At 38.4% G+C, this 25,422-nt stretch overlaps 1 protein-coding gene across 2 annotated transcripts in view; it reads left to right on the forward strand.

Annotated features, from left to right (window-relative positions):
• LOC307135765 (NACHT, LRR and PYD domains-containing protein 12-like) overlaps positions 1 to 25,422 on the forward strand; it is a 60,222-nt gene that overhangs the window by 18,895 nt on the left and 15,905 nt on the right. For both annotated transcript variants that reach the window (XM_079832410.1, XM_079832411.1), the window contains exons 7-12: positions 4,340 to 4,510; positions 5,578 to 5,751; positions 17,612 to 17,785; positions 17,979 to 18,149; positions 23,978 to 24,151; positions 25,215 to 25,388. In XM_079832410.1, the coding sequence (XP_079688536.1) occupies positions 4,340 to 4,510; positions 5,578 to 5,751; positions 17,612 to 17,785; positions 17,979 to 18,149; positions 23,978 to 24,151; positions 25,215 to 25,388 (1,038 nt within the window). The remainder of the gene's footprint in view (positions 1 to 4,339; positions 4,511 to 5,577; positions 5,752 to 17,611; positions 17,786 to 17,978; positions 18,150 to 23,977; positions 24,152 to 25,214; positions 25,389 to 25,422) is intronic.

A 25,422-nucleotide genomic window follows, 5' to 3' on the forward strand; every position in this document is an offset into this window, starting at 1 on the left:
ATGGACTTAGCACTTTCTTAAAGACTTAAAGACTAGAAGTTTACCACTTCTAGATCTCCTAGAAGTGGTAAACGCCTCACTTCTTTCTGGGACTTTTCCAAACTCCCTTAAAACTGCAGTAGTAAAGCCTCTCCTTAAAAAGAGAAATCTGGATAACTCCATACTGAGCAACTACAGACCAATCTCAAATCTCCCCTTCATAGGCAAGATCATTGAAAAAGTTGTTTTCAGTCAGCTGAACAAATTCTTGAACTCAAACGGATACTTTGACAATTTTCAATCTGGTTTCCGACCGCATCACAGCACAGAGACAGCGCTCATAAAGATTATAAATGATATTCGCCTCAATACAGATACAGGCAAAACATCAATTCTGGTACTACTGGACCTCAGTGCTGCATTCGACACGGTTGACCACAACATACTTCTTGACAGGCTAGAAAATTGGGTTGGGCTTTCTGGAATGGTCCTCAAATGGTTCAGGTCATACTTCGAAGGGAGAGGTTATTATGTGAGTATAGGTGACCATAAGTCTGAGTGGACATGCATGACATGCGGAGTCCCACAAGGGTCAATTCTTGCACCACTCCTTTTCAATCTGTATATGCTGCCACTCAGCCAAATAATGAAAAATAACAAAATGGCTTACCACTAGGGCTGCACGATATGAGGAAAAGCTGCGATGTGCGATAACATTGTTTAATATTGCGATGACGATATGACTTGCGATAAATATTAAAATGTAAATGTTAGCTATACTGTTCCCATGTCTTGGTGCTTTAATAGGTTGTGTTCAGTGTTGGGCAGGAACGGAATACATGTACCTATTCAGAATACATATTAGGAGTAACTGTATTCCGTTACAGTTACAATTTAAATAGTTGATATTTAGAATACAGTACATTGTTGAAATTAATGGATAACATTAACGATACTTTTCTGTTTCATGAGTTTATTTACTCTCTAAATAAATTAAGGCAACTCAATGCATTTCTCAGAACGCCCCAATATGAAAACGAAAAAATGCACGGTTTGCGTGATCATTCGGAAGAGGAGTAGCGGGAGCTAGAGGTAGAGATGGAGCCAGAACAACAGAGCCAGGGCAAGAATGCGTTTCTATCTTGGAAATTCAAACAGCATTTCATGTTAAATAAAAAAAGAGAAGGGAGAACGAAATATAACACAGCAGTGCAACTCTGCGGTGGCGGATACACACGCACACACGCCTAGCCCTATATATATATTTGGCTATATTATATATAAAAATTCGTTATATATTCGTTAAATATATTATTCGTTTATATTTTTTATTTTCAAAATGTAGGCTATTTAATTGAGATTGAGTAGGCTACCTCAATTAAATAGCCTACCTCAATTAAATAGCCTACATATTGAAAATAAAAAATATAAGGCTCAAATGCGTGTTTATTTTAGTAGGCCTACTTCCGTCAGTGAAACAACATACTACAGCCTGTAAAACATTTAAATAAATATCTGTAAATAATCTAAATATAAATAATATAAGTTAAATATTAGTTAAAGAAAAAAATCGCTTATATTTCCCCATTGACGTGCGTCATTTGCCTTTGCGCTGAAAGGGATGACACGAGAAGGAAAGAAGCATCGTTTTCTAATATCTTCATGTTTTCTCCTGATGTTCCAAAACTGATCGGCTACTTGTAGTAAAATGTGAAGAACGAAATTATCTTCCACAGGGTCAAGAACTTAGGCTTTGTTTGATTATGCACTGTGAGAGAAAGCGAAACAAAAAATCTCCGGTGTGAAATGCGCTATACACATACACTTGACCAAGTCTAATAGCAAGCACAAACTGTGTTAAATAAAGTAAAGTTTGAAGTAAAATGTATCTGTCCTACTCCGTTTTCTACTTTACCACAGTAAATGATGCGAATATGGCCTACTCCTAAATACATCAAACAAGGAAGAAACATAATCCCCATGTGAGAGACGTAAATGAGGATTTGGGAATATAAATAAGAGATTCCATGTCCAGTAGAATAAAATGGAGTAAGCCTATTGTTAAATTCGTGGAAAATCGTGTGACCAGATAGCAAAACGCAAGCAAACTTAAATTTAGCTCACCACACAAAGCCTTCCTCTCTCGTTCGGCCTGAATCCATGTGTTTCCATGGCTGTGATTTAACATTTAACTGCGAACGCGAACCTATTATTTATTTTGTAAATAAAGCTTTGTGCTTCACTCGTGTCATAATATTCACGTAAAACAGCTTCACATACAAAAAAAAAAGTGTTTTGGCCGACCACTGCCGGTGCTCCTGCTTAGTTGACGTGCAACTTTACATTCTCCTATGCGCTGATTTACCAGCCCAAAAGCCGTTGGCCCCGTTTGACGTTAGCTAAATATTTTATAATTTAAGCAGGATTTGATGGCCGCATTCCTACACTTATAAAATGCAATTCAATGTGGAAGTTATCCAAGTATTCAGAATACGTTACTCAGATTGGCGCATGTAAACCGTTTTCCCTTATTCTTCGTATCAGGCTGTCTGTTGCGATGTGTTCATCGCGCGAGTTCATATCGCGATGACGATGAAAATTCGATGTATCGTTCAGCCCTACTTACCACAGCTATGCTGACGACACCCAGATCTACATAGCCTTATCACCTAATGACTACAGCCCCATTGACTCTCTATGTAAATGCATTGATGAAGTTAACAGTTGGATGTGCCAAAACTTTCTTCAGTTAAACAAAGACAAAACTGAAATCACTACATTAGGAAACAAAGATGAAATTCTCAAGGTGAGCGCATATCTTGGGGCTAAAGGTCTAAAATCAAAAAATGAAGTCAGGAATCTTGGTGTGATTTTGGAGTCAGACCTGAGTTTCAGTAGTCATGTCAAAGCAATAACTAAAGCAGCTTACTATCACATGAAAAATATTGCAAGAATTAGAAGCTTTATTTCCAGGCAAGACTTAGAGAAACTCGTTCATGCTTTTATCACCAGCAGGGTGGACTATTGTAATGGTCTTCTCACTGGCCTTCCCAAAAAGACCATTAGAAAGCTGCAGCTCATACAGAACGCTGCTGCCAGGATCCTGACCAGAACCAGAAAATATGACCATATCACACCAGTCCTCAGGTCTTTACACTGTCTTCCAGTTACATTTAGGATCGATTTTAAAGTACTATCACTTGTATATAAATCACTAAATGACCTCGGACCTCAATACATTGCAGAAATGCTGATTAAATACAAACCCAACAGATCACTCAGATCATCAGGATCAAGTCAATTAGAAATACCAAGGGTTCACTCAAAGCAAGGAGAGTCTGCTTTTAGCTATTATGCCAGCCGTAGCTGGAACCAGCTTCCTGAACAGATCAGATGTGCTCCAACAGTAGCCACTTTCGAATCCAGACTAAAAACACACCTGTTTAGCTGTGCATTTACTGAATGAGCTATGCCACTGTACGTCCGAAAGATTGCACCTTATCTTATGCATTTACTCAATGAGCTCTGTGCTTTGTCCGAACTGCTTGCACTTTAATTATGTGTTTCATTTTAACCCTGTTTTATTTTTATTTTTTAATTATACTTTTTATTTTTTATTATTTTTTATTTTGTTAAGGCTTTCTGGGTGGAAGAGGTTGAGAGACGGGGGAGCGATAAATCGAAATCCCTCCAGCGTGAGGACAATCTGTTTAGATCTGCTCTGACGGATAGATCTGTATAGCCTTGGTGGTAAGAGGAAGGGCCGTGTAGATCCGCTCTGACGGTCGAACAAAGTAGAGATAGCCCTGGTGTTCCTGTCCAGGAAGATTTGTCTGTAAGGGTAATGTTTAAATGCACAGTTACCTGACAAATATTTTTTGAGTACTCCCTCCGGTGCGAGGAAGACCCGTTTAGATCTGCTCTGGTGGGTAAAACATCTAGAGAACGCCCTCAAGTTAGGCCAAGAAGATTTGTCTGTAAGGGTACTGTCTAAACGCACAGTTACCTTACAAATATTTTTAAAGTAAACCTGACTCTCCATTTTCTTCCACCCCAGATAGGGGATTTCATCTTTATTTTTATTTCCTTTTAATTCCTATTATAACTATTATACTATATATATTTTTATTTTATTCACTTATGACTATTTTAACTTCATTTCTGTGTAAAGCACTTTGAATTGCCACTGTGTATGAAATGTGCTATACAAATAAACTTGCCTTGCCTATCAAGCTAGCACTTTAAATGTATAATTTATTGTCATTAAATGTATAGGTGAAAAATAGATTTAATATTTGTATTTTAGCAAATGTATTCAAACTAATTAATTATTCTGGAATCTTACTTATTTCCCTTGTAGGTTAAATGATTGTAACTTAACATACAAAGGCTGTTCAGCTCTGGCTAGAGTTCTTGGATCAGATACCAATCTGAAAGAGCTGAACATGAACAATAATAATCTCCAGGATTCAGGAGTGAAGCTGCTATGCACTGGATTGGAGAATATAAGGTGTAAATTGGAGAAACTGAGGTAAGTTTTGTGACAATAGACAAAGCTCATTGAGCTCAACAAAAACAAAAAACAAGGTGAAATCCAGACTTGGATAATGAATGGGGCTGCGTTACCCAAAAGCATTATAAGTCTAAGTTGATCATGGAACAATTGCCACCAATTGTCTCCACGATCATCTTAGGCTTACAAAGCTTTTGAGAAATGCAGCCCAGGACTGTATGTTGTGCATGGAGATATTTTTATATCTACACCTGCCATGGTGCTCTGATTTGGTCTGTCATTGACTGTGTCCTAATCCGATGCTTGGCGCTATACCAGTTACTGAATGGGTTTGGTTAAGTTCAATGTGAGGATAACTTAAATAACTTCTGTCTGCATTCTGAGCAGTTTAGAGATATTGAGCTTCAAAGTTTTTGCATTCCATTCCACTTTGTAGATAGAACCTTTTGTTTTCTAAATAAAAAGTCCCAAAATGTATACAACATAATAAATAAAAAAATCACAATGTAAATAAGTCACAGAATAAATGTCACGGTTTGTGGCTTTTAGATGAAGCGCATGACAGAAGAGTCAGACCAAACGTCAAACGTCTTTCATTCTAACAGGAATCACAATAAACAGGAGAATAACTAAGATAACTTAACCACTCACAACCACACACACACACACACACACACACACACGTACTGATTAAAGATACTATATAAGGTTTCAGGCCACTTGAAGTCTGGACCATTTGAATATTTAGCTTAAAATAATTAGGCTATCTACTAAAACAAACAACATGCATATTCAAAATGCTTTAAGTTAACTAGTAGTAATTTCAAAGTTTTAAATAGTCTTTCCTTGCCATCTACAAATAATTTTACAAATTATAATTTTTATTATGAAATGATCTTTAAGATGCTGGTTAATAGGCCTGATGCTAAATATAGATTAAAAAATTGTCACAAGCCTGGTATGTACAGTCAGAGTCATACCATATGTTGGACAGAGAAAACTATATTTGCACTTTATTTTGTTCAGTCATTGTTCTAGAATAACTGATTATTTAGCTGGATGTTACATTTGCATTTCTGTTCTAGACTCTCAGACTGCAGTATCACAGAAGAAGGTTATAAAGCTCTGGCTTCAGCTCTGAGATCAAACCCTTCACACCTGATAGAGCTGGATCTCACAGGAAATGATCCTGGACCATCAGGAGTGAAGGAGCTCAGTGATTTACTACAGGATCCACACTGTCAACTGAAGACACTGAGGTGAGACGGGATCAAATAATACAAAATATATACATGGATAGATGCACTTTTATGATGGATGGATGCTAGGGCTGTAACAATTTGACCAAAAATAAAAACCTCGAATAACATTTTACTTCGATTACGATTATTGAACGATTATTTTTTTAGGGGTTCAAGCCTGAAAGGCTGAAAGCCTATTGTAATTGCTAAATTTCCCATGATGCATCATTCTCCATCTAAAACTGATCGGTCAGACCAAACCGTAAGTCGTAGAGACTTGAAACTTTCAGGGCTGGTAGTACTCACACCGACTACCAGCGTCACCGAGGCACGCCCCGACCGGCCTGACGGGGGCGCTACAGCAAGCAAAAGTATGAAATGGCTCATAACTCCTAAACCGTTAGGCATCGGCTCAAGTGTCTTATATCCTTGGAATCCTTGGCTCAAAGCGGACAAAATGCACGCCACGGATTGGCTCGCCCTTCAGACGCCAATTTCGAGAAATGTTGGGTTTTTTGAAAAACCTACTTTTGCAAACTACTCTCACGTTTTTTCCCTAATTGGAACCAAACCACTGTTGAAATGTTAATTGGAGAGAGACTATCAATAATTATGGGGGGAAAAAAAATTGTCGCTAAGGGGAACCAAAGTGTTCAACGTGTCGGGGGCCACTTTTACTAAAATGACTATAACTTGTGAACAAAAGATATTTTCGCTAAACTCAGGTCACATGTCTATGAGCTGAAAGGTTGGTCACATGACAAAAATTGGGACGATTGGCCACTTGGTGGCGCTGTAAGCGGAAAAAAATTCATGAAAATGGCTATAATCACACCCAACCATTAACCTGATAAGTGGCATGCAGTGTTTTTGTCCAGGGTGCCATAATAGTTTATGAGAACATTGGCGTATCTCAAAAAACACAGTTTGCATCATCGGCACATTGCCTTGAAGGAGCCTTAGAAGTTTCAAGCCAGTATTTTTCACGAGAGTCACCTCTTTAGACTCCTGAATCCTTGCCGACTCCAACGACACCAAACATGGCAGGTTTTGCCTTATGGTTTGTGTAACAGTGTAATTTAGAGCTTACTGAACTTTTGCGATTATTTTCGAAACCGCTAATCCGATCGATACAAAACCACCACAGGAAATTTGATAACATAGGACAATAGCTAAACAATAATGTCCAAATGTCAAAATAATGATATGAAGTAAAATCCAATCAATGTTGCCCATTAGTCATTTTTTTACTCTCATAAATATACTGTAAGTGTCTATAACGGGGTGTCCGATCCTGCTCCTGGAGGGCCACTGTCATGGGCTGCATTTCCCGATAACGTTGTCTCTTATCGCGCTACGAAGACTCTAAAGGTATAACTTAACTAAAGGTGTACCATTTCTAGGCGTGTTCCCCGAACTAAACCTTAGGAGGTTGCTTAAGGTATACCTTCTTAAGTGCGACGTTAGCAGGCACTGTCCGTGGCGGCGGTGCTGAATTAGTTTATCAATGGCTCAAAAATCGATTATTCACTCTATGCAGGGGCTGTTTAACTGCATTATGTGAGAAAGCGATTTTCTTTATAATAGAATCACTTCAGAAATAGTTGAAATTGCATTTATCAGGACTCGTGAGATCATATAAATATAATCCAAATTGCAAACTAAATCCAACCGTGAATATTGTAAATAATTTTGAAATGATTGTGCGAACCCGCAACCTCTTATGCCCAAACGTATCAACTCACTACACTGGCAGTATGCCATTTATATTATCATAATATATTTTGCCATAGTCTTCATTTACTCCACAAGCAGAGTTGATTGCCCACATCACATTATTGGTAAATCACAAATTTCTTTTATTGGATGACCTATACTCAATAAAGGCACAACACGCGAAAGATAATCAACAGCTACAGCAGAGAAAAAAGAAAGAAAGAGAAGAGGGCCAACAGCTGAATATCGGGGCTGAGCTCCGTCAGATTTGTCTTGAAAAGTCAAAGTCGGACCAACAAGATCTAAAATCTGCTGAATTCGCTGCCATGGCAGGCAAAATTTATTTTGAATTGCAGCTTTTGATATGGTAGCCAGGGGACTAAAGTTTCCACGGATGAAATAATGCACATAGAAATGACTCTGCGGATGGTGCCGTCTTTGATTTACAACTATTTGCTGTATCGGTGCCATAGTTTGACCAAACTCCCCTCTACAATCATTCCCTTTAAATAGACTCCATAATGGTTTGCCAGCTGATATACCTTTGGATAATATAGGCTAATTAAAAAGCGAAAAGCCATCAGTGTAATGACAATAGTATTATTTGCATGAAAACACTTCAATTAGCAGAATCATATTCGTAAAGACTGAGATGTAAAGAAACAGTGGTGGCCACTATCGGAATGAACTGTCAATAGTGGTAAGGTATAGCTAAGAGTGCTCCAGACCAACCTTACGAACGAATGTCTTACAGAAGGTATTCTTAACTAAGATCGTTTCGGGAAACACGTATTAACGATAAGATACACCTTAAGGTATAACTTAAGAATGACGTAGTGTTAAGAAGGTTTCAGGAAATCCAGCCATGAAGAGTTTAGCTCCAACCCCAGTTCAACCTGTTCACACCTGTACCATCAAGATCTTATTAGGAATACTAGAAACTTTCAGACAGGGGTGTTGAGGCAACTTGGATCTAGACTCTGCAGGACAGTGGCCCTCCAGGGCCAACTTTGGACACCCCTGGTCTATAACCTCAAAATTAAGATATTTTGATATATTGAGATATTTATGACAAATTTGACACGCATATGTATTGACACACTCTGAGGACACCTAAAAAAGTGGTGGAGATTGGGCAAGACGTGGTGCTATAACTGCCATTTTTTAAAACATTTTTATAAAAAAAACAATATATTCCTTTGAAAATAGTCTTTTTTCATATATGATCTAAGTGTATTTATTTATTTGGATAAAAGCCAGTACCTAGACAGTGGCTACTCTGCCCGAGGTCCCAACAAGTAAAAAATACATTAATCCAGAACAATAAAAAGTCAATGAAACATACAAACCCAAAATTAATTTCAAATATGAAAATCAACAATTTACTATTGTGCCATTAAATGTTCCTTTAAAGATTTTTTACAACTTTTTTATATTTTTAATTTTACTTCAAATATGTAATATGCAATGGTAAATCATTCCATATTTCCATTCCTCTACATGTTACAGTACGTTGTTTTACAGTAGCTTTCGAAACAAGAAGTAAAAAACATCCCTTTGATGCATGCCTGGTGTTGAAATTATGACTAGTACTACTATATAAAAGTTGACATTACGGGACATTAGGAACTCTCGAAAAATTATTTCTTATAAAACAAAGCAGAGAGACAATCTTCAATTACCTTTAATTATTAATCTGAAATAGTTATTCTAATAGCATGTCTGGCTTTGATGAGTGACATTTCAGATATTACTCTGATTTATGGATCACAAAAATGCTTTTGTTTTTTGTCAAGTTTACAACCAACTTATTCTGTACCTACTTTTACCAATTGTAATTCCTCATCCAAAGCAGTAGACAACTGCTTAAGTGACGTTGCAGTTAAATATAATTTTGTTTCATCTGCATACCTGACTGTCCGTGCACACTTTAAAACAAGAGGAAGTTTATTGGTAAAATAGAAAATAGTAATGGTCCTGAACAACTTCCTTGAGGCACACCACATTGTAACTCTTTCACATCTGAAACACTTCCAATATAAAATACACAATGTCCCCTATTAAACAGATAACTTTTAAACCAATGTAGCCTACAGTATAGTGTTGTCACGATACTGGAATTTGTAACTTCGATACAATACCTAAAAAAGTATCGATATTCGATACCATTTTCGATACCACGGGGAAAAAATGCTGCATATACTGTCAAATAGATATTTTTAATATAATTAATTTTTTTGTCCGTCTATTGAAAGTCTAGGTGATTAAAAATTTCTTCAGAAGAGATCACTTTATATGATAAAGCTTTTAAGGTTTTCTCATATATAAACGTTGATCAGTTACCATTACAATTATCTCTCAAATATTTGCAAATAATTGTGTTGCAATAGCTTACATAGAGCACAAGGAAGCTTGATTTCAAATTGATTTTAAAAAGATGAGTAAACAGTAATAAAATAAGAACAAATTCTTGGTCCAGTGAGTTAAAATCATGGAACTGATATGCAGAAGGTTGCTGGTTCTATCCCAGCGGTCACCACCAGTGTGGCCTTGAGCAAGGCACTTTACTCCACGTTGCTCCAGGGGGATTGTCCCTGTAATAAGGCCACCGTAAGTCGCTTTGGATAAAAGCGTCTGCCAAATGCATAAATGTAAATAATCTTCAATAATCTTCATTATAAAAAATGAAATACAGATGAATCCATTAGAGTTTCACAAGTTAATCAGTCAAGAGCAGTAAGTGATCGTTTGTCTTTTTGTAGTTAGAATAATAAATAACCGCTGTCCCTTTAAGATCCACCGCATGCATGGATCCCAAACACTCCTGCTACACATTCTTCCTGAACTGTTTACGACTGTGTTTACGTTAATACTCACCAAGATGGACATTGAGACATTTTTAGAGTGTATTTGACCATTAATAAGCTTGAAAAAGGAGCTCATTTTTGCCCTTGTATGTCAGAGGCGGCTTTATTACGGTATGTGTGTTCACACGCTTCAGATGCGAGTGTGAAATCTGCGGGAATGAGTAGAATTAATGTTATGTGCAATCCCGCATGAAATTCAGACCCGTCACGCCAACAGCAGAACACGCGTTCGCCGTGTTTGGAGGGTTAACCGGACTGAATGAGAGGAGGCGGGTGCGTGTCAACTCGCTGTCGGTCGGAGAGGAGAGGAGAGCGCGTGTGGTATCGATACTGTAGAAAATGAGTATCGTATCGTTTCAGATATTTTAGTATAGATACATGACATGACATACATTGACAACACTACTACAGTATGAATTGTAAAATAACACTTACATTTGTTTCCAATACTTTGCTGAGAACCCATTAGCAAACTTATTCATCATATTTACGTTCACTTATTTTAATGTAACATAAAACATTATTTTCTTTTTCCTATGAATTTTTGTTACTTAAATTCTTAATTTGCAATTGACCTCCCAATCCTCCTTGCTCCCAGTTCTGTTGGCTGTACCCTTTGAATCTCTTATATGATCTTTTATAAGTTACTTTTGGTTTTCGAATTGGTTACATGCTTGCTAAATAAAACATGATATATTTTTATGCATATGTGCTTAAAGGCCTTAAACTGCTTGAACCCCGATAAATGATAAAATTTTTTTTTTTTTTTGCTCTCCATTTTTTGCCCTCAAGGTTTTTGAGTAAGTTCCTGATAAGGTTTTTACTAGGGATGTCCCGATCCGATCATGTGATCTTTGGTTTGAGACTCGATCGGAATCGGACGTTACCTCCCGATCAGGACTCGGGTGTATATATGTACAGGGCTGGATTAACATAAGGGCTAGCTGGGGCTGAATCACCAGGGCCCGAGCACAGAGGGGGCCCGTGATTGGCAGAGGAAATGATTGACAGTCGATCGGGAGAACCTAAACTTTTCCTGGAGCGCCGCTCGCCAGACCCCACCACGCCCCTACATATTAAGCGCTGTTATTTACTCGAGTGCTGCAAATGCATGGGATTGGGAACAAGCATCAAAAGCCAGGTGAAGAAACGGCATTACCTGATTAAACCTCGAGCGCATCAACAGACTGGAAGCACGAGAGCAGTTTTCCGCTCTATTGCAGTGATAACGATTTACGAGCACCAGGCAGTCGCTTTATCCATTTGAATTTGATACAAGCGCAACATATTGTGTACAGTAAAGGCTCTGTGGAGAAACTAGCTGAACAAGACTGAATAGCTCCGACCATGTAAACTGAAGTGTTGTAGTAAACTATAGGCTGCCTACATAATGGCCGTAGCCAGATATGAGAAAAAGTGACTTACAAATGAGAGCAATAGAAGCAACTAGAACAGTCAAGGGCAACAAAGTGTTAATATGTGTTAAATTTAATAAATGTTGCGAAATAATTGCCTAATAGAGTATTAACACTACTTTAGTGCTGCAAGGATATCTTCTTGTCTGAGCTGCCCTGCCTGCGGTCGGTCACCATCACCAATATCAAAATATATGAGATGACCAATCAAATGAAAGTATGCAGGCTTTATACGCAGAAGCTGCTGTACGAGTAACACGCTTCAGTAAATGGTGCGAGATGCAAGTAGCCAAACTTAACATTTCATATTTGACAGCTGTTTTAATATATAAAATGTTAAACAATGACACGACTATCAACCAGAGCTCAGCTTTAAGAGGGAAAGAGACAGGGCAAGAGAAGGAGACAAAAAGAAAGAGTGATGGAAATGAGGAGGCTTATAGAAATGAGAGAATGATGAAAAAAGGAGAGAGGAGGTATGACAGATAATCTACTGCCCACTAACATATAGAAGTATACTTATATTATAGAAGTATCGGATCGGGACTCGGTATCGGTAGATACTCAAAATCAAATGACTCGGACTTGAGGGCAAAAAAACCTGATCGGGACATCCCTAGTTTTTACTCTAAATATTTTCTACTATTAAAGGTGGAATTTTTTTTTTCTAATGAAAAAGTGCATTTCTTTGTGATGTTAAAATACTTGAAGGAAAATGTTCACTTTCAGCAGTTATTTTCTGTGCGATCTGGCTTCGGGGCTTGCACGGGCCGTCTGTGTGTGTGTGTGTGTGTGTGTGTGTCAGCACGTAGGCTATAAGAACGGCGATTAACTGACCTGTATAAACTGTGTAAAGCATGCAGTTGCTATAGTGATTCTGGGCATCTATAAACACAGATAACTGCTCCTGCATCTCTCTGTGTGCCTGCAAACTGCACTCGATGTGACTGACGGTGCGGAGTCACGTGACTAAAACCGAAATATATATTTATGCATTTATGCAAATATATATTTTATGCAAATAACTCACATGGGAAAAATACCTCAGTTAGAGGTTCTGAATTTCGGTTTCGATTATTTTTTGATTAATCATACAGCCCTAATGGATGCACTTTTATGATGGATAGATGCACTTTTATGATGGACAGATGCACTTTTATGATGGATAGATGCACTTTTATGATGGATAGATGCACTTTTATTATGGATGGATGCTCTTTTATGATGGATGGATGCACTTTTATGATGGATGGATGCTCTTTTATGATGGATAGATGCACTTTTATGATGGATGGATGCACTTTTATGATGAATAGATGCACTTTTATGATGGATAGATGCACTTTTATGATGGATAGATGCACTTTTATTATGGACAGATGCACTTTTATGATAGATAGATGTACTTTTATGATGGACAGATGCACTTTTATGATGGATAGATGCACTTTTATGATGGATAGATGCACTTTTATGATGGATGGATGCTCTTTTATGATGGATAGATGCACTTTTATGATGGATGGATGCACTTTTATGATGGATAGATGCACTTTTATGATGGATAGATGCACTTTTATGATGGATAGATGCACTTTTATGATGGACAGATGCACTTTTATGATGGATAGATGCACTTTTATGACGGATAGATGCACTTTTATGACGGATGGATGCTCTTTTATGATGGATAGATGCACTTTTATGATGGATAGATGCACTTTTATGATGGACAGATGCACTTTTATGATGGATGGATGCACCTTTATGTTGGACGGATGTACTTTTATGATGGATGGATGCACTTTTATGATGGATAGATGCACTTTTATGATGGATAGATGCACTTTTATGATGGACAGATGCACTTTTATGATGGATAGATGCACTTTTATGACGGATAGATGCACTTTTATGACGGATGGATGCTCTTTTATGATGGATAGATGCACTTTTATGATGGATAGATGCACTTTTATGATGGACAGATGCACTTTTATGATGGATGGATGCACCTTTATGTTGGACGGATGTACTTTTATGATGGATGGATGCACTTTTATGATGGATAGATGCACTTTTATGATGGATGGATGCACTTTTATGATGGATGGATGCACTTTTATGATGAGCGGATGCACTTTTATGATGGATAGATGCACTTTTATGATGGACAGATGCAATTATGACGGATGGATGCTCTTTTATGATGGATAGATGCACTTTTATGATGGATAGATGCACTTTTATGATGGATAGATGCACTTATGACGGATGGATGCTCTTTTATGATAGATAGATGCTCTTTTATGATGGACAGATGCACTTTTATGATGGATAGATACACTTTTATGATGGATAGATGCACTTTTATGATGGATGGATGCACCTTTATGATGGATGGATGCACCTTTATGATGGATGGATGCACCTTTATGATGGATGGATGTACTTTTATGATGGACGGATACACTTATGATGGATAAATGTACTTTTATGATGGATGGATGCACTTTTATGATGGATGGATGCACTTTTATGATGGATATATGCACTTTTATGATGGATGGATGCACTTTTATGATGGATGGATGCACTTTTATGATGGATGGATGTACTTTTATGATGGATGTACTTTTATGATGGATGGGTGCACTTTTATGATGAGCGGATGCACTTTTATGATGGATAGATGCACTTTTATGATGGATAGATGCACTTATGACGGATGGATGCACTTTTATGATGGATAGATGCACTTTTATGATGGATAGATGCACTTTTATGATGGATAGATGCTCTTTTATGATGGATAGATGCACTTTTATGATGGATAGATGCACTTTTAGGATGGATGGATGCACCTTTATGATGGATGGATGCATGCACCTTTATGATGGATGGATGTACTTTTATGATGGACGGATGCACTTTTATGATGGATGGATGTACTTTTATGATGGATAGATGCACTTTTATGATGGATGGATGTACTTTTATGATGGATGGATGCACTTTTATGATGAGCGGATGCACTTTTATGATGGATAGATGCACTTTTATGATGGATAGATGCACTTATGACGGATGGATGCTCTTTTATGATGGATAGATGCACTTTTATGATGGAGGATGCACTTTTATGATGGATAGATGCACTTTTATGATGGATAGATACACCTTTATGATGGATGGATACACCTTTATGATGGATGGATGGATGCACCTTTATGATGGTTGGATGCACCTTTATGATGGATGGATGTACTTTTATGATGGACGGATACACTTATGATGGATAGATGCACTTTTATGATGGATGGATGCACTTTTATGATGGATGGATGCACTTTTATGATGGATGGATGTACTTTTATGATGGATGGATGCACTTTTATGATGGGCGGATGCACTTTTATGATGGATGGATGCACCTTTATGATGGATGGATGTACTTTTATGATGGATGGATGGACTTTTATGATGGATGGATGCACCTTTATGATGGATGGATGTACTTTTATGATGGATGGATGCATGGATGCACTTTTATGATGGATGGATACACCTTTATGATGGATGGATGGATGCACCTTTATGATGGATATGATGGATAGATACACCTTTATGATGGATGGATACACCTTTATGATGGATGGATGGATGCACCTTTATGATGGTTGGATGCACCTTTATGATGGATGGATGTACTTTTATGATGGACGGATACACTTATGATGGATAGATGCACTTTTATGATGGATGGATGCACTTTTATGATGGATGGATGCACTTTTATGATGGATGGATGTACTTTTATGATGGATGGATGCACTTTTATGATGGGCGGATGCACTTTTATGATGGATGGATGCACCTTTATGATGGATGGATGTACTTTTATGATGGATGGATGGACTTTTATGATGGATGGATGCACCTTTATGATGGATGGATGTACTTTTATGATGGATGGATGCATGGATGCACTTTTATGATGGATGGATGCACCTTTATGATGGATGGAAGGGTTCTCTTTTATGGTTTTAAAAACAGAACTTCCCTTTCACTGCCATTATAAAGCTTGGAAGAGCCAGGACATTTATTAATGTAACTCTGATTGTGTTTGTCTGAGAGAAGAATGTCATACAGACCTAGGATGAGTTAAGGAAGAGTAAATCATGGGCTCATCTTCAGTTTTGGGTGAACTATCCCTTTAATCCCCGCGTGTAGGCCAACATCGCTGCTCAAACCGTAGAGTTGACCTTACCTGTTTTTCATGGTGGTATAAAACTGGTGGAGAGTCGTGTTTTGGTTGTTTTTTTAAATCAATAACCAAATATTTTTGGCACACCAGGACTGAAAACAGCGAACAGCCCACATGGTCTGTTTAACAGTACCAGCTTCATTTCTTGAAATTTCCAGCTCTTCAGTTTCTCTCTCATTAATATCAGCATGTCTGCTTTCTTTTTTGTCCTCTTCCTCTGTCTATATCTTTTCACCACTCATCCACACCTGGCCCAATAAATCAAACAGTTTCTTTGGCTCAGTAATACTGATAGCGGACTAATTGCCAAGCAACACACAGACGCAGCAACACACACACTCCGTGGCGCAGCGATACTAATGTAATGCGGTCAGCTGTATGTTTTCAGTATTTTTACCATGGCTTCAAACCCGGCTCAACCAATCAGAATCAAGGGCCGGAACTCTTCGTTTTATAATGTAGAGTATTAAGGTATTATGAGAGAGATCGACTAAACGAGTGTATCTGATATAGCATTCATTCTTCAGGTTGATGTCCATAATATCCATTATAAAAAATCAGTTTGAATGCCCGCTGAGGAAAGCGCTATCTTTGTCCTTTTAAACGATTTCCAAAGGTAGCGCTAAAACAACTTCCTTGTTTACAGCAGTCGCTCATAAAGACAGTCTTTGAGCCATCTAGTGGTGTAGTAACTGTCACTGGAGTCGAAATTACAGACCTTTTCTCAATACCAAATATGCATATTAGTTATATAAGTTATATTAATTGAACAATAATAATAATAATCAACAACAAAAGCCATTATAAAAGACAATAGGAAATAAACACATGCAAACAATGCAGTCAAAAGTACAAAAGCAGTGCTGTAGTAGGCCCGACAGGATTTAAAGTGCCCTTATTATTAAAGGCTCCTAATTTTGAGAAATGAATTCTCTCATGTTTAACCACTATCTACACACTGTAAGAGCCAGCGGCAAATTCCCGAATGTCTGTCCGAGATGAAGCTGTTCTCTGCGGGAACACGAGCGCTGAGCCTGGAGCTCACATCTGCCAAAGCGTCTGAACAAACTGTTAAATAGACGCTGTGTTTACATATGATTCACATATTTGAGGTCCAATTAACTACATTCTCACCTAAAAATTGTTAAAACTACATTTCGTGACACAACAGTAGTATGCTTAAAAGTGTATTTGCTTGACCGCCATGACAGTCGCTCGAGCGGAGAGATGCAAACGGGGAAACGGTTTGTGTGGCGATACTGGGTGGATAGCACACGGCTGGAAAAGGCTCTCAGCCAATCAGATTCCAGAACCAGAAAGAACTGTTGTAAAAAATTGTATATAATATTTTACTATATATCTTGTATCTGAAGACAAAAGGGCTACAAACAATATAGGACTTCACTGGAGATCCTGCCGTACACAAGACAGCCGATGCTCTACAGGAGCTTTCAGAGGAATGATGTTCACTTCTTATGCTCATTGTGTGGCTCATTTGGTTCACAGCTTTACAGACACAGATTCAGTTGACTTCATCACTCATAATGTAAAAAATAGTTGATGTTGTGTTATAAATGTATTTTATATGAATTATTTATTAATTTTTGTTCTAGACTCTCAGACTGCAGTATCACAGAAGAAGGTTATAAAGCTCTGGCTTCAGCTCTGAGATCAAACCCTTCACACCTGATAGAGCTGGATCTCACAGGAAATGATCCTGGACCATCAGGAGTGAAGGAGCTCAGTGATTTACTACAGGATCCACACTGTCAGCTGAAGACACTGAGGTGAGACGGGATCAAATAATACATAATGTGCAGGTGAATTGTTTATAGAAATATTATTTCACTAATACAATGTGTTGCACAGAAGCCAATTCAAGATAAACAATTCCACAATGTTTCCCATTAGAATCAAATGCTGTTTTTCATTACACCATGTTTAATTTAATTGATTCTTGCTTAATTTTCCCTTCTGCAGGTTTTTGAGTCCTGCTGCAGATGAAGCCTGTCAGTATGTGAGAGGAATTGTGGGTAAAAACCCGTTACTCCTGAGAGAGCTGAATCTGAGTAATCATGATCTAGGAGAGACACGAGTGAATCAGATCTCTGTTCTACTAGAGGATAAACACTGCCAGCTCAACACACTCACGTGAGGATTGTGTTTTAATGCTTTAAAATGTCACATCACTTCTAATGTTTTGTTATAGTAGTGGATAATGCCATTTTCCTAATTTCATTGAGTCAGTTTTTGTTTTTCTTTCAGCAACCACAATAACACAATACTATATCATTTGTGTATTAAAAATAACCACATTTTTAATGATTTCATGTCTAAGTGACATGATTAAAAGTAATTGCTTATAACTCTACAAAAAAACAAGATATTTACAAGTGCATCTCATATCAAGGTCTCATTTGATCAAGGTCTCAGCAGGATATTTCTGAGAATCAGTTTTCATAAAAAATATCTTGGCCATTTCTATCGACACACACCGCGGGTCCCTTACAGTGAAGCCGCCATTTTGCGTCGTCATGTTTCTACAGAAGCCCTAAAGGGACAAACTTCTCTACAGAGCACTAGCTACTCTCTGCTCTCTTAGACGACCACATCTTTGTCCTGTGTGGGCCACCGTAGCTTCTCTATGTGCTTTGAAAGGGAGGGGTGAGCGGTGGACGGGTGTAATTCACAACCTCACCACTAGATGCTGCTAAAACTTACACACTTCACCTTTAATAACAAACAATCCATAGTTTTCACATGTCGTCACACGCTTATAGGAACGCCCACCTGGAGGGCAAAACAAGGCTCTCCTCCGTTGCCCGCTAGTCATTTTTACCAGGTTTGTAGTCAGTATTAATGCGGTAAGACAGTGATATTAAAATACCAAATTCAATATACACCTTATTGATGTTGCATACTTTGTACAGGAAAGCAGACGAACACACAATATTAGTGCAACACGAGGTTTCTCGTTAGGTGTTTTCCCCATCGAAACCCATTATAAAGAAAACACGTTGCTTTCATATTCTTGCCTCATCTACTCGCCTGTATATAGTACGCATCATCAAAAAGGTGTAAACTGAATTTGATCTTTTAATATCACTGTTTTAGTTCATTCCAGCACTTTAAGGGTGGGTTCACCAAGGATTCTTTAGCCTGTCTTCAGTTCTCCTCCGTCTGCGGCTTGATCAGCTCTATAACGGTTTACTGCGTAATTAATCTGTTTAAAATGAAGTGCAACGACTCGATTTAAAGGGGTGGTAAAACACATTCTTTTGAAGGCTTGACTGTGTTTGTGGGGTGCACTGTAACATGTGTTCATGCTTCGTTTAAAAAAAAATTGCCTTATTTTTCATATATTTGACCTTTATTCTACACTGCTCTGTCCCTCCTTGTAAAACGGTCTGATGCTTTCCGGGTTGTATGAAGCCAGTCCCTCAAAAATACGCAGTGGGCTCTGATTGGTTAGCTGGCCCAGTGTGTTGTGATTCGCTAACCGCCTAGTGTACGTTTGTCGGAAACGTCACGCCCCTTACCTTACCGGAGGCTGTGCTTTGGTCATAGAAACAACGGCGTCAATAAAACCATATGAGCCCCAATCAGACCCAGAACATTTGAGTGAAGATGATCGAGCAGAAGCTGTTCAGTCCTCAAGAGTAAAGACTGCGGATCTATAGTGATCGCTACTGAATGGCACTTTAACTTTTGTATTTTTAGAACGATTATAGCCAAATATCTGTCGCAAGAACTAACCCAAAACAAACACTAAGCACTGGCTTTAACTAGTAAGTTAGCCAAATCACACACAGAACCATGTTTAGCATGCCTGTAGATAAACAATACATAAACGCTCTAATCAAAGAATCATTTACACTAATGTCAGGTTCGCTGTTGAGATTTTAACGTTAGTGTTTGTAACATTAGGTGTTCGTCGGATAACGTTAAGTATGAAGGAGCATTTAACAGACTGGTTTGCAGAACAGTGTTGTCATCTGTTTACTTCCTTGCTACAACCTATTACAGGAAAACACATCGATGAAAAATAAATCAGACTTACAGGTTGTGGCCCGTAAACAGCTTCTGTTTGTAAATCCAGCTTTCAGGACAAGCCGTTGTGCATATCCTGTATTGAACTCGCGAAGTTTGTGGAAGTTTGTGTTGTCCTCCGTGAAATGTGCAGCGCGCGCGTCGTGCATCCACGCACCGGCAGTGTTTTTTTCACGCAGCTGACGTTGTGCAAATCTGGCATTGAAATCGCGAAGACGGTGGATGTTTTCCTCTGTTGTGCTGCAGGGAGCCCTGCGCGCGCCTGTTCCCCGCTGACTCAAACACACGTGCATATAACATGCTGTATGTTAAACGCTCTGCAATGCACCCCCGTCCCTATGAAGGCTGAACAGAGCAAGTACCCCAGTCCTGCAATCCGGATGAAAATAACAGCGTTTCCTTGGCATCGCGGCAACAACACTCCAGCCTAACTAACTTATACCACAACAGCGCCGCGATACAAAATGGCCTCACCCCCCCCCCCCTTAGTTAATATTCTCGGAGGAGGGGTTTATGTAAATATTGGGCCTGGTGATGTCAGCAAGCCCTGGAGGAATGTGTGTAGTCGCCTGCTGGCCGTTTGCTGTAGTTCTTAGAAACTGATTTCTTTAAAAGCAAATATCTCCCTTTGCTTTAAACTTTGAACGTTGTAACTTTGCAGATGTTGTTTATGCTCAAGCAGCAACATTACACGCTAGCTAAAGTTAGAATAGTGAAATCGTGGTTTACCACCCCTTTAAAATAAAACCCATATCAACAAATCCTTTAAACTTTGCTTAATTTAATACTTATTGGTGCAGCTCACCCTATAGTGTTTTTCACGTTAAGCGTTTTAGAAACGTCCTGCTGTTTTCAGTGATTGAAATACTGCAGCAGGTGCTGTATATGGATCATACTGTAAGTGCCTAAAACGTGCATCTTGTTCACATATTTTTGTTTAAGATGGAAATTTGACAGGCTTGTGCTGCAGTTCTATGGCGGTTTTGCCCTCCAAGGCTCCGCGACAGTCACATGACTGAAAACTATGGATTAGATACTAAATCAATGTAATTGTGTATAATTTAAATTTAAGTACACATGTATGCTTTAATTTCAAAAGATTATATTTCACATCTACATTTACTTAAATATAGGGCCACTCATTTTTTAAAGCCTGAAGTGCCGCATTATTCAATGTGGTGATGTCATTTCCACTGAAACAGGAAGTCAGAGCGTGTCTACTAGATTCCCCTTCTGACTTAATATTGATCTGTTACAGTAAAACAGTGATGATCATAATCATGCTAATGTGCTGTAAAGAGCTCGTCATCTCTTCTTCTCATCAGGGCTGTTTCTAATGCAGAGGCTGTCTAACCGCTTGTGTTGTTTGAGCTCCATATCGCTTTAAAATACAGCATTTTGTGTTTGTGTTTTGGGGTCTGTGCCGACTCGTTCATATGATACACTTTATGATATTATATTATATGATATGATATGATATGACACACTGTGCTATCTCTGTCTCTGTCTCTGACTCGTGTGTCACTGATGTGAAGCCACACTTCAGTCTCTCTAATGGAAAGCATATTTACTGTCTGAATTGTTCACTGTCCTCTATATAGTGCACTATATATGCCCTTCACTATATAGGAGATAGTGAATGAGTGAACGAGTGACCGATTTCAGATGCAGTCTCAGCGTCTGTTATCATTTACGAGGCGGGAAGCTTCAGATTCTAGTGCAGGATGATGTCATGAACATCTTGCATTCGTATTGGTGGTAGAGAGATTGTGTCAAAATTAGGGATGCGCGATATTGGATTTTTGCCGATATTTTTCAACAAATTTTTGCCGATACCGATATACGTTTATTTTTTCCCTTTGTTTGGAAACACTATTTTGAGCAAAAACTTTTTGATTGTGGTTTCAGGTTTCTGACGTCTCCTAACTAAAAGGATACTTGTTAAAGATAAATACATGTTAATAAAGTTCTTATAATAAGAGTATATCAAAAGTTCTGAAAATAACAATAATAAAGTCAGTGATCTTTCACCCCAGACAGATGCAGGTGTACCTAAATACTGTATTTTTGGATGTGACGTTTGTGCACAGGAAGTGGGGGTGGCATGACTTCAGCTGATGCCGTCTTTAGCTTCAGCTTCAAATAAAACATTCTACAATTATTTTAGAGCTCCTTGAATAATTTTTCATCATCCATTTCCTAAAAATCTTATTACAGATTAATAAAAGTATTTAATTCACAAGTGTCATGCTTGTGATTTATGACATCATTACTGCTTTATTTATTCAGAATAAGAAGTAACTTCAATTTATTTGTGTAATTTTACTTTTCATTTTATTACTGTAACAACAGCGCTAAACCCCACTACATATATATATATATAACATTCTAGAGGCGGGCACTAGGACCTGGAGGAGCTTCTGCTGCTGTGGAGGCTGCACGCTGGAGGAGATACGATTGGGCTAGTTTTGGGCTTTTTTTTGGCAAGTGTTAGGCTTTTTTTGGGCTAGTTTTGTTATGAAAACCTGGCAACCCTGCGTTGATGGTCACGTCGGTTGGGGTAACAGTTTAGGACCCAGGACCAGTAGTGAAAAATGAAAACCACGAGTAAGGAGTTAGATTAATTAAAGAAAAATGTACTGAAGAATAGTTTGCAGTTTCATCAGCAGAAGCCAGCTTCAAGTCTCACGAGGAATCGCTGACCAGACTCTACCTAACAGAGAATTTTTCCCACCAGTTATACGGTTTACAAGGACATTGATTACATCAACAATAACAGATGGCCTAAGCCTGATTGGCTACAGAGACATAAAAGCCTAAACATTATTCACACATGTATAGATATGCCAGAATGGCGTCGTTTAGTCAGGATGCTTGTCGCAAAACCCCTACCAGATGGGTAAGATTGGCCTCGGACGCCGGAAAGGGCGCCTGCTTGTCGGGAGGGGTTAAGGCCCAGATCAGATAGCTCCAACAAACCTGCACAGAACATGTGAAACACACACACATACAAGCACTAGGGCATCACACTCTAGTCAATGTCAGTGGATTCTGACCTTTATCAAGAGAACACCCAATACCCAAACAAATATACAGCAATCGCTCTCCTTCGCCAGAGAGAGACACACATCCCGGCTGGAGGTCAGAACAGGCAGCTGAGGAGACTAGATTTAAAACTACAAAATCCAAATTATCCTTAAACTAAATATATAAAAGTATAAAATCACACAGAATTACAATCATCTTTAAACTAAACATATGAAAGCAAAGAAAGAGATATTTACTTTGATTATCCTTGATTATTCAGGTTATGGATATAATAAAAAGAAACATTGAGAAGGATAGATGTATAAAAGAAGAGACGCAGGTATCTGACCTGCCCCTTCACGTCCTTCTGTACCGCATTAAAAAATTCAAGGCAGCATTTAAAAACTGTTAATATGTATTTGCTTGTTTTCACTTCAAGAATGAGCGTGCTGACATGATCTTATCACTATAGCAGTTATTATAGTTATTGCAGGCGCATATCAACACGTTATCATATCGCCAAGGCATATCTGCATAATTCTTTCATATCGGCCAATGCAGATTTTTTTATTTTAAGCGTTTATTGGCCGATTCCGATGTCGTGCTGATAATATTGTGCATCCCTAGTAAACATGTATGAGAACAACAGACCTGAACACATTTGCCCAGTGAGCAAACCATAGGGTGATGTTGACATGAAAGAACCAGTCTTCAAGTTCATCTGAAGTTAATGTGTAAACTAGAACTTTATGACACTTCTGAGATGAAAAATACTGTTGTAGAGAATTACAAATATGACTTTCAAATGATGGATTGATGAATGACTGTCTGAATAAATCCTTTAAAAGCTCAGTTTGATCATCACAGATCTGAGCTATTGTCTTTTCTCTTTCTGTCTTCAGTCTGAGTGGATGCAGATTTCATGAGAAACAGTGTCTCATCCTGACTTCAGCTCTGAGATCAAACCCATCACACCTGAGAGAGCTGGACCTGAGTGTGAATAAACTAGGAGACTCTGGAGTGAGAAACCTCAGTGATCTACTGATGAACCCACAATCACAGCTGGAGAAACTACAGTCAGTATCATTATACTGTACAGTTACAGTGAGATTACAGTTCACTGTTTAGTTCAAGACAACTGGACACGAGTCACATCATTTACACTGAAGCATTGCATCTGCTGGTCTTTGCCATTGGTCACAATTAAAATTAGGCGTCTTGAGTAAATCATTTCATTTAAAGTATTTGAAACCGTTAACTGATTGTGTACATATTGTTCTGCAGAAATATCATGAGATTTGAATCTGCTGCTACAATAAACAAAAGAGACAAAAGAGAAATAGTTTAAAAGTTTTAAAAAAGAAAGAGAAGAAACATCAGATTCCAGCACATGGAAACCATGCTAATCTTCTCAGTATCGTTCCAATTTTTAGTATATGTGTTGCCTAGACAGCACAATTATCTCATGTTTAACCACTATCTACACACTGTAAGAGCCAGCGGCAAATTCCCGAATGTCTGTCCGAGATGAAGCTGTTCTCTGCGGGAACACGAGCGCTGACCGCCTGGAGCTCACATTTGCCAAAGCGTCTGAACAAACTGTTAAATAGACGCTGTGTTTACACATGATTCACATATTTGAGGTCCAATTAACTACATTCTCACCTAAAAATAGTTAAAACTACATTTCGTGACACAACAGTAGTATGCTTAAAAGTGGATTTGCTTGACCGCCATGACAGTCGCTCGAGCGGAGAGATGCAAACGGGGAAACGGTTTGCGTGACGGCACTGGTGGATATCGCACGGCTGGAAAAGGCTCTCAGCCAATCAGATTCCAGAACCAGAAAGAACTGTTGTATAAAAATGTATATAATATTTTACTATATATCTTGTATCTGAAGACAAAAGGGCTACAAACAATATAGGACTTCACTGGAGATCCTGCCGTACACAAGACAGCCGATGCTCTACAGGAGCTTTCAGAGGAATGATGTTCACTTCTTATGCTCATTGTGTGGCTCATTTGGTTCACAGCTTTACAGACACAGATTCAGTTGACTTCATCAGTCATAATGTAAATAATAGTTGATGTTGTGTAATAAATGTATTTTATATGCATTATTAATTTTTGTTCTAGACTCTCAGACTGCAGTATCACAGAAGAAGGTTATAAAGCTCTGGCTTCAGCTCTGAGATCAAACCCTTCACACCTGACAGAGCTGGATCTCACAGGAAATGATCCTGGACCATCAGGAGTGAAGGAGCTCAGTGATTTACTACAGGATCCACACTGTCAACTGAAGACACTGAGGTGAGACGGGATCAAATAATACATAATGTGCAGG

The sequence above is a fragment of the Gobio gobio genome (assembly GCF_949357685.1).
Source record: "Gobio gobio genome assembly, chromosome: 13".
In the NCBI taxonomy this organism is placed as follows: domain Eukaryota; kingdom Metazoa; phylum Chordata; class Actinopteri; order Cypriniformes; family Gobionidae; genus Gobio; species Gobio gobio.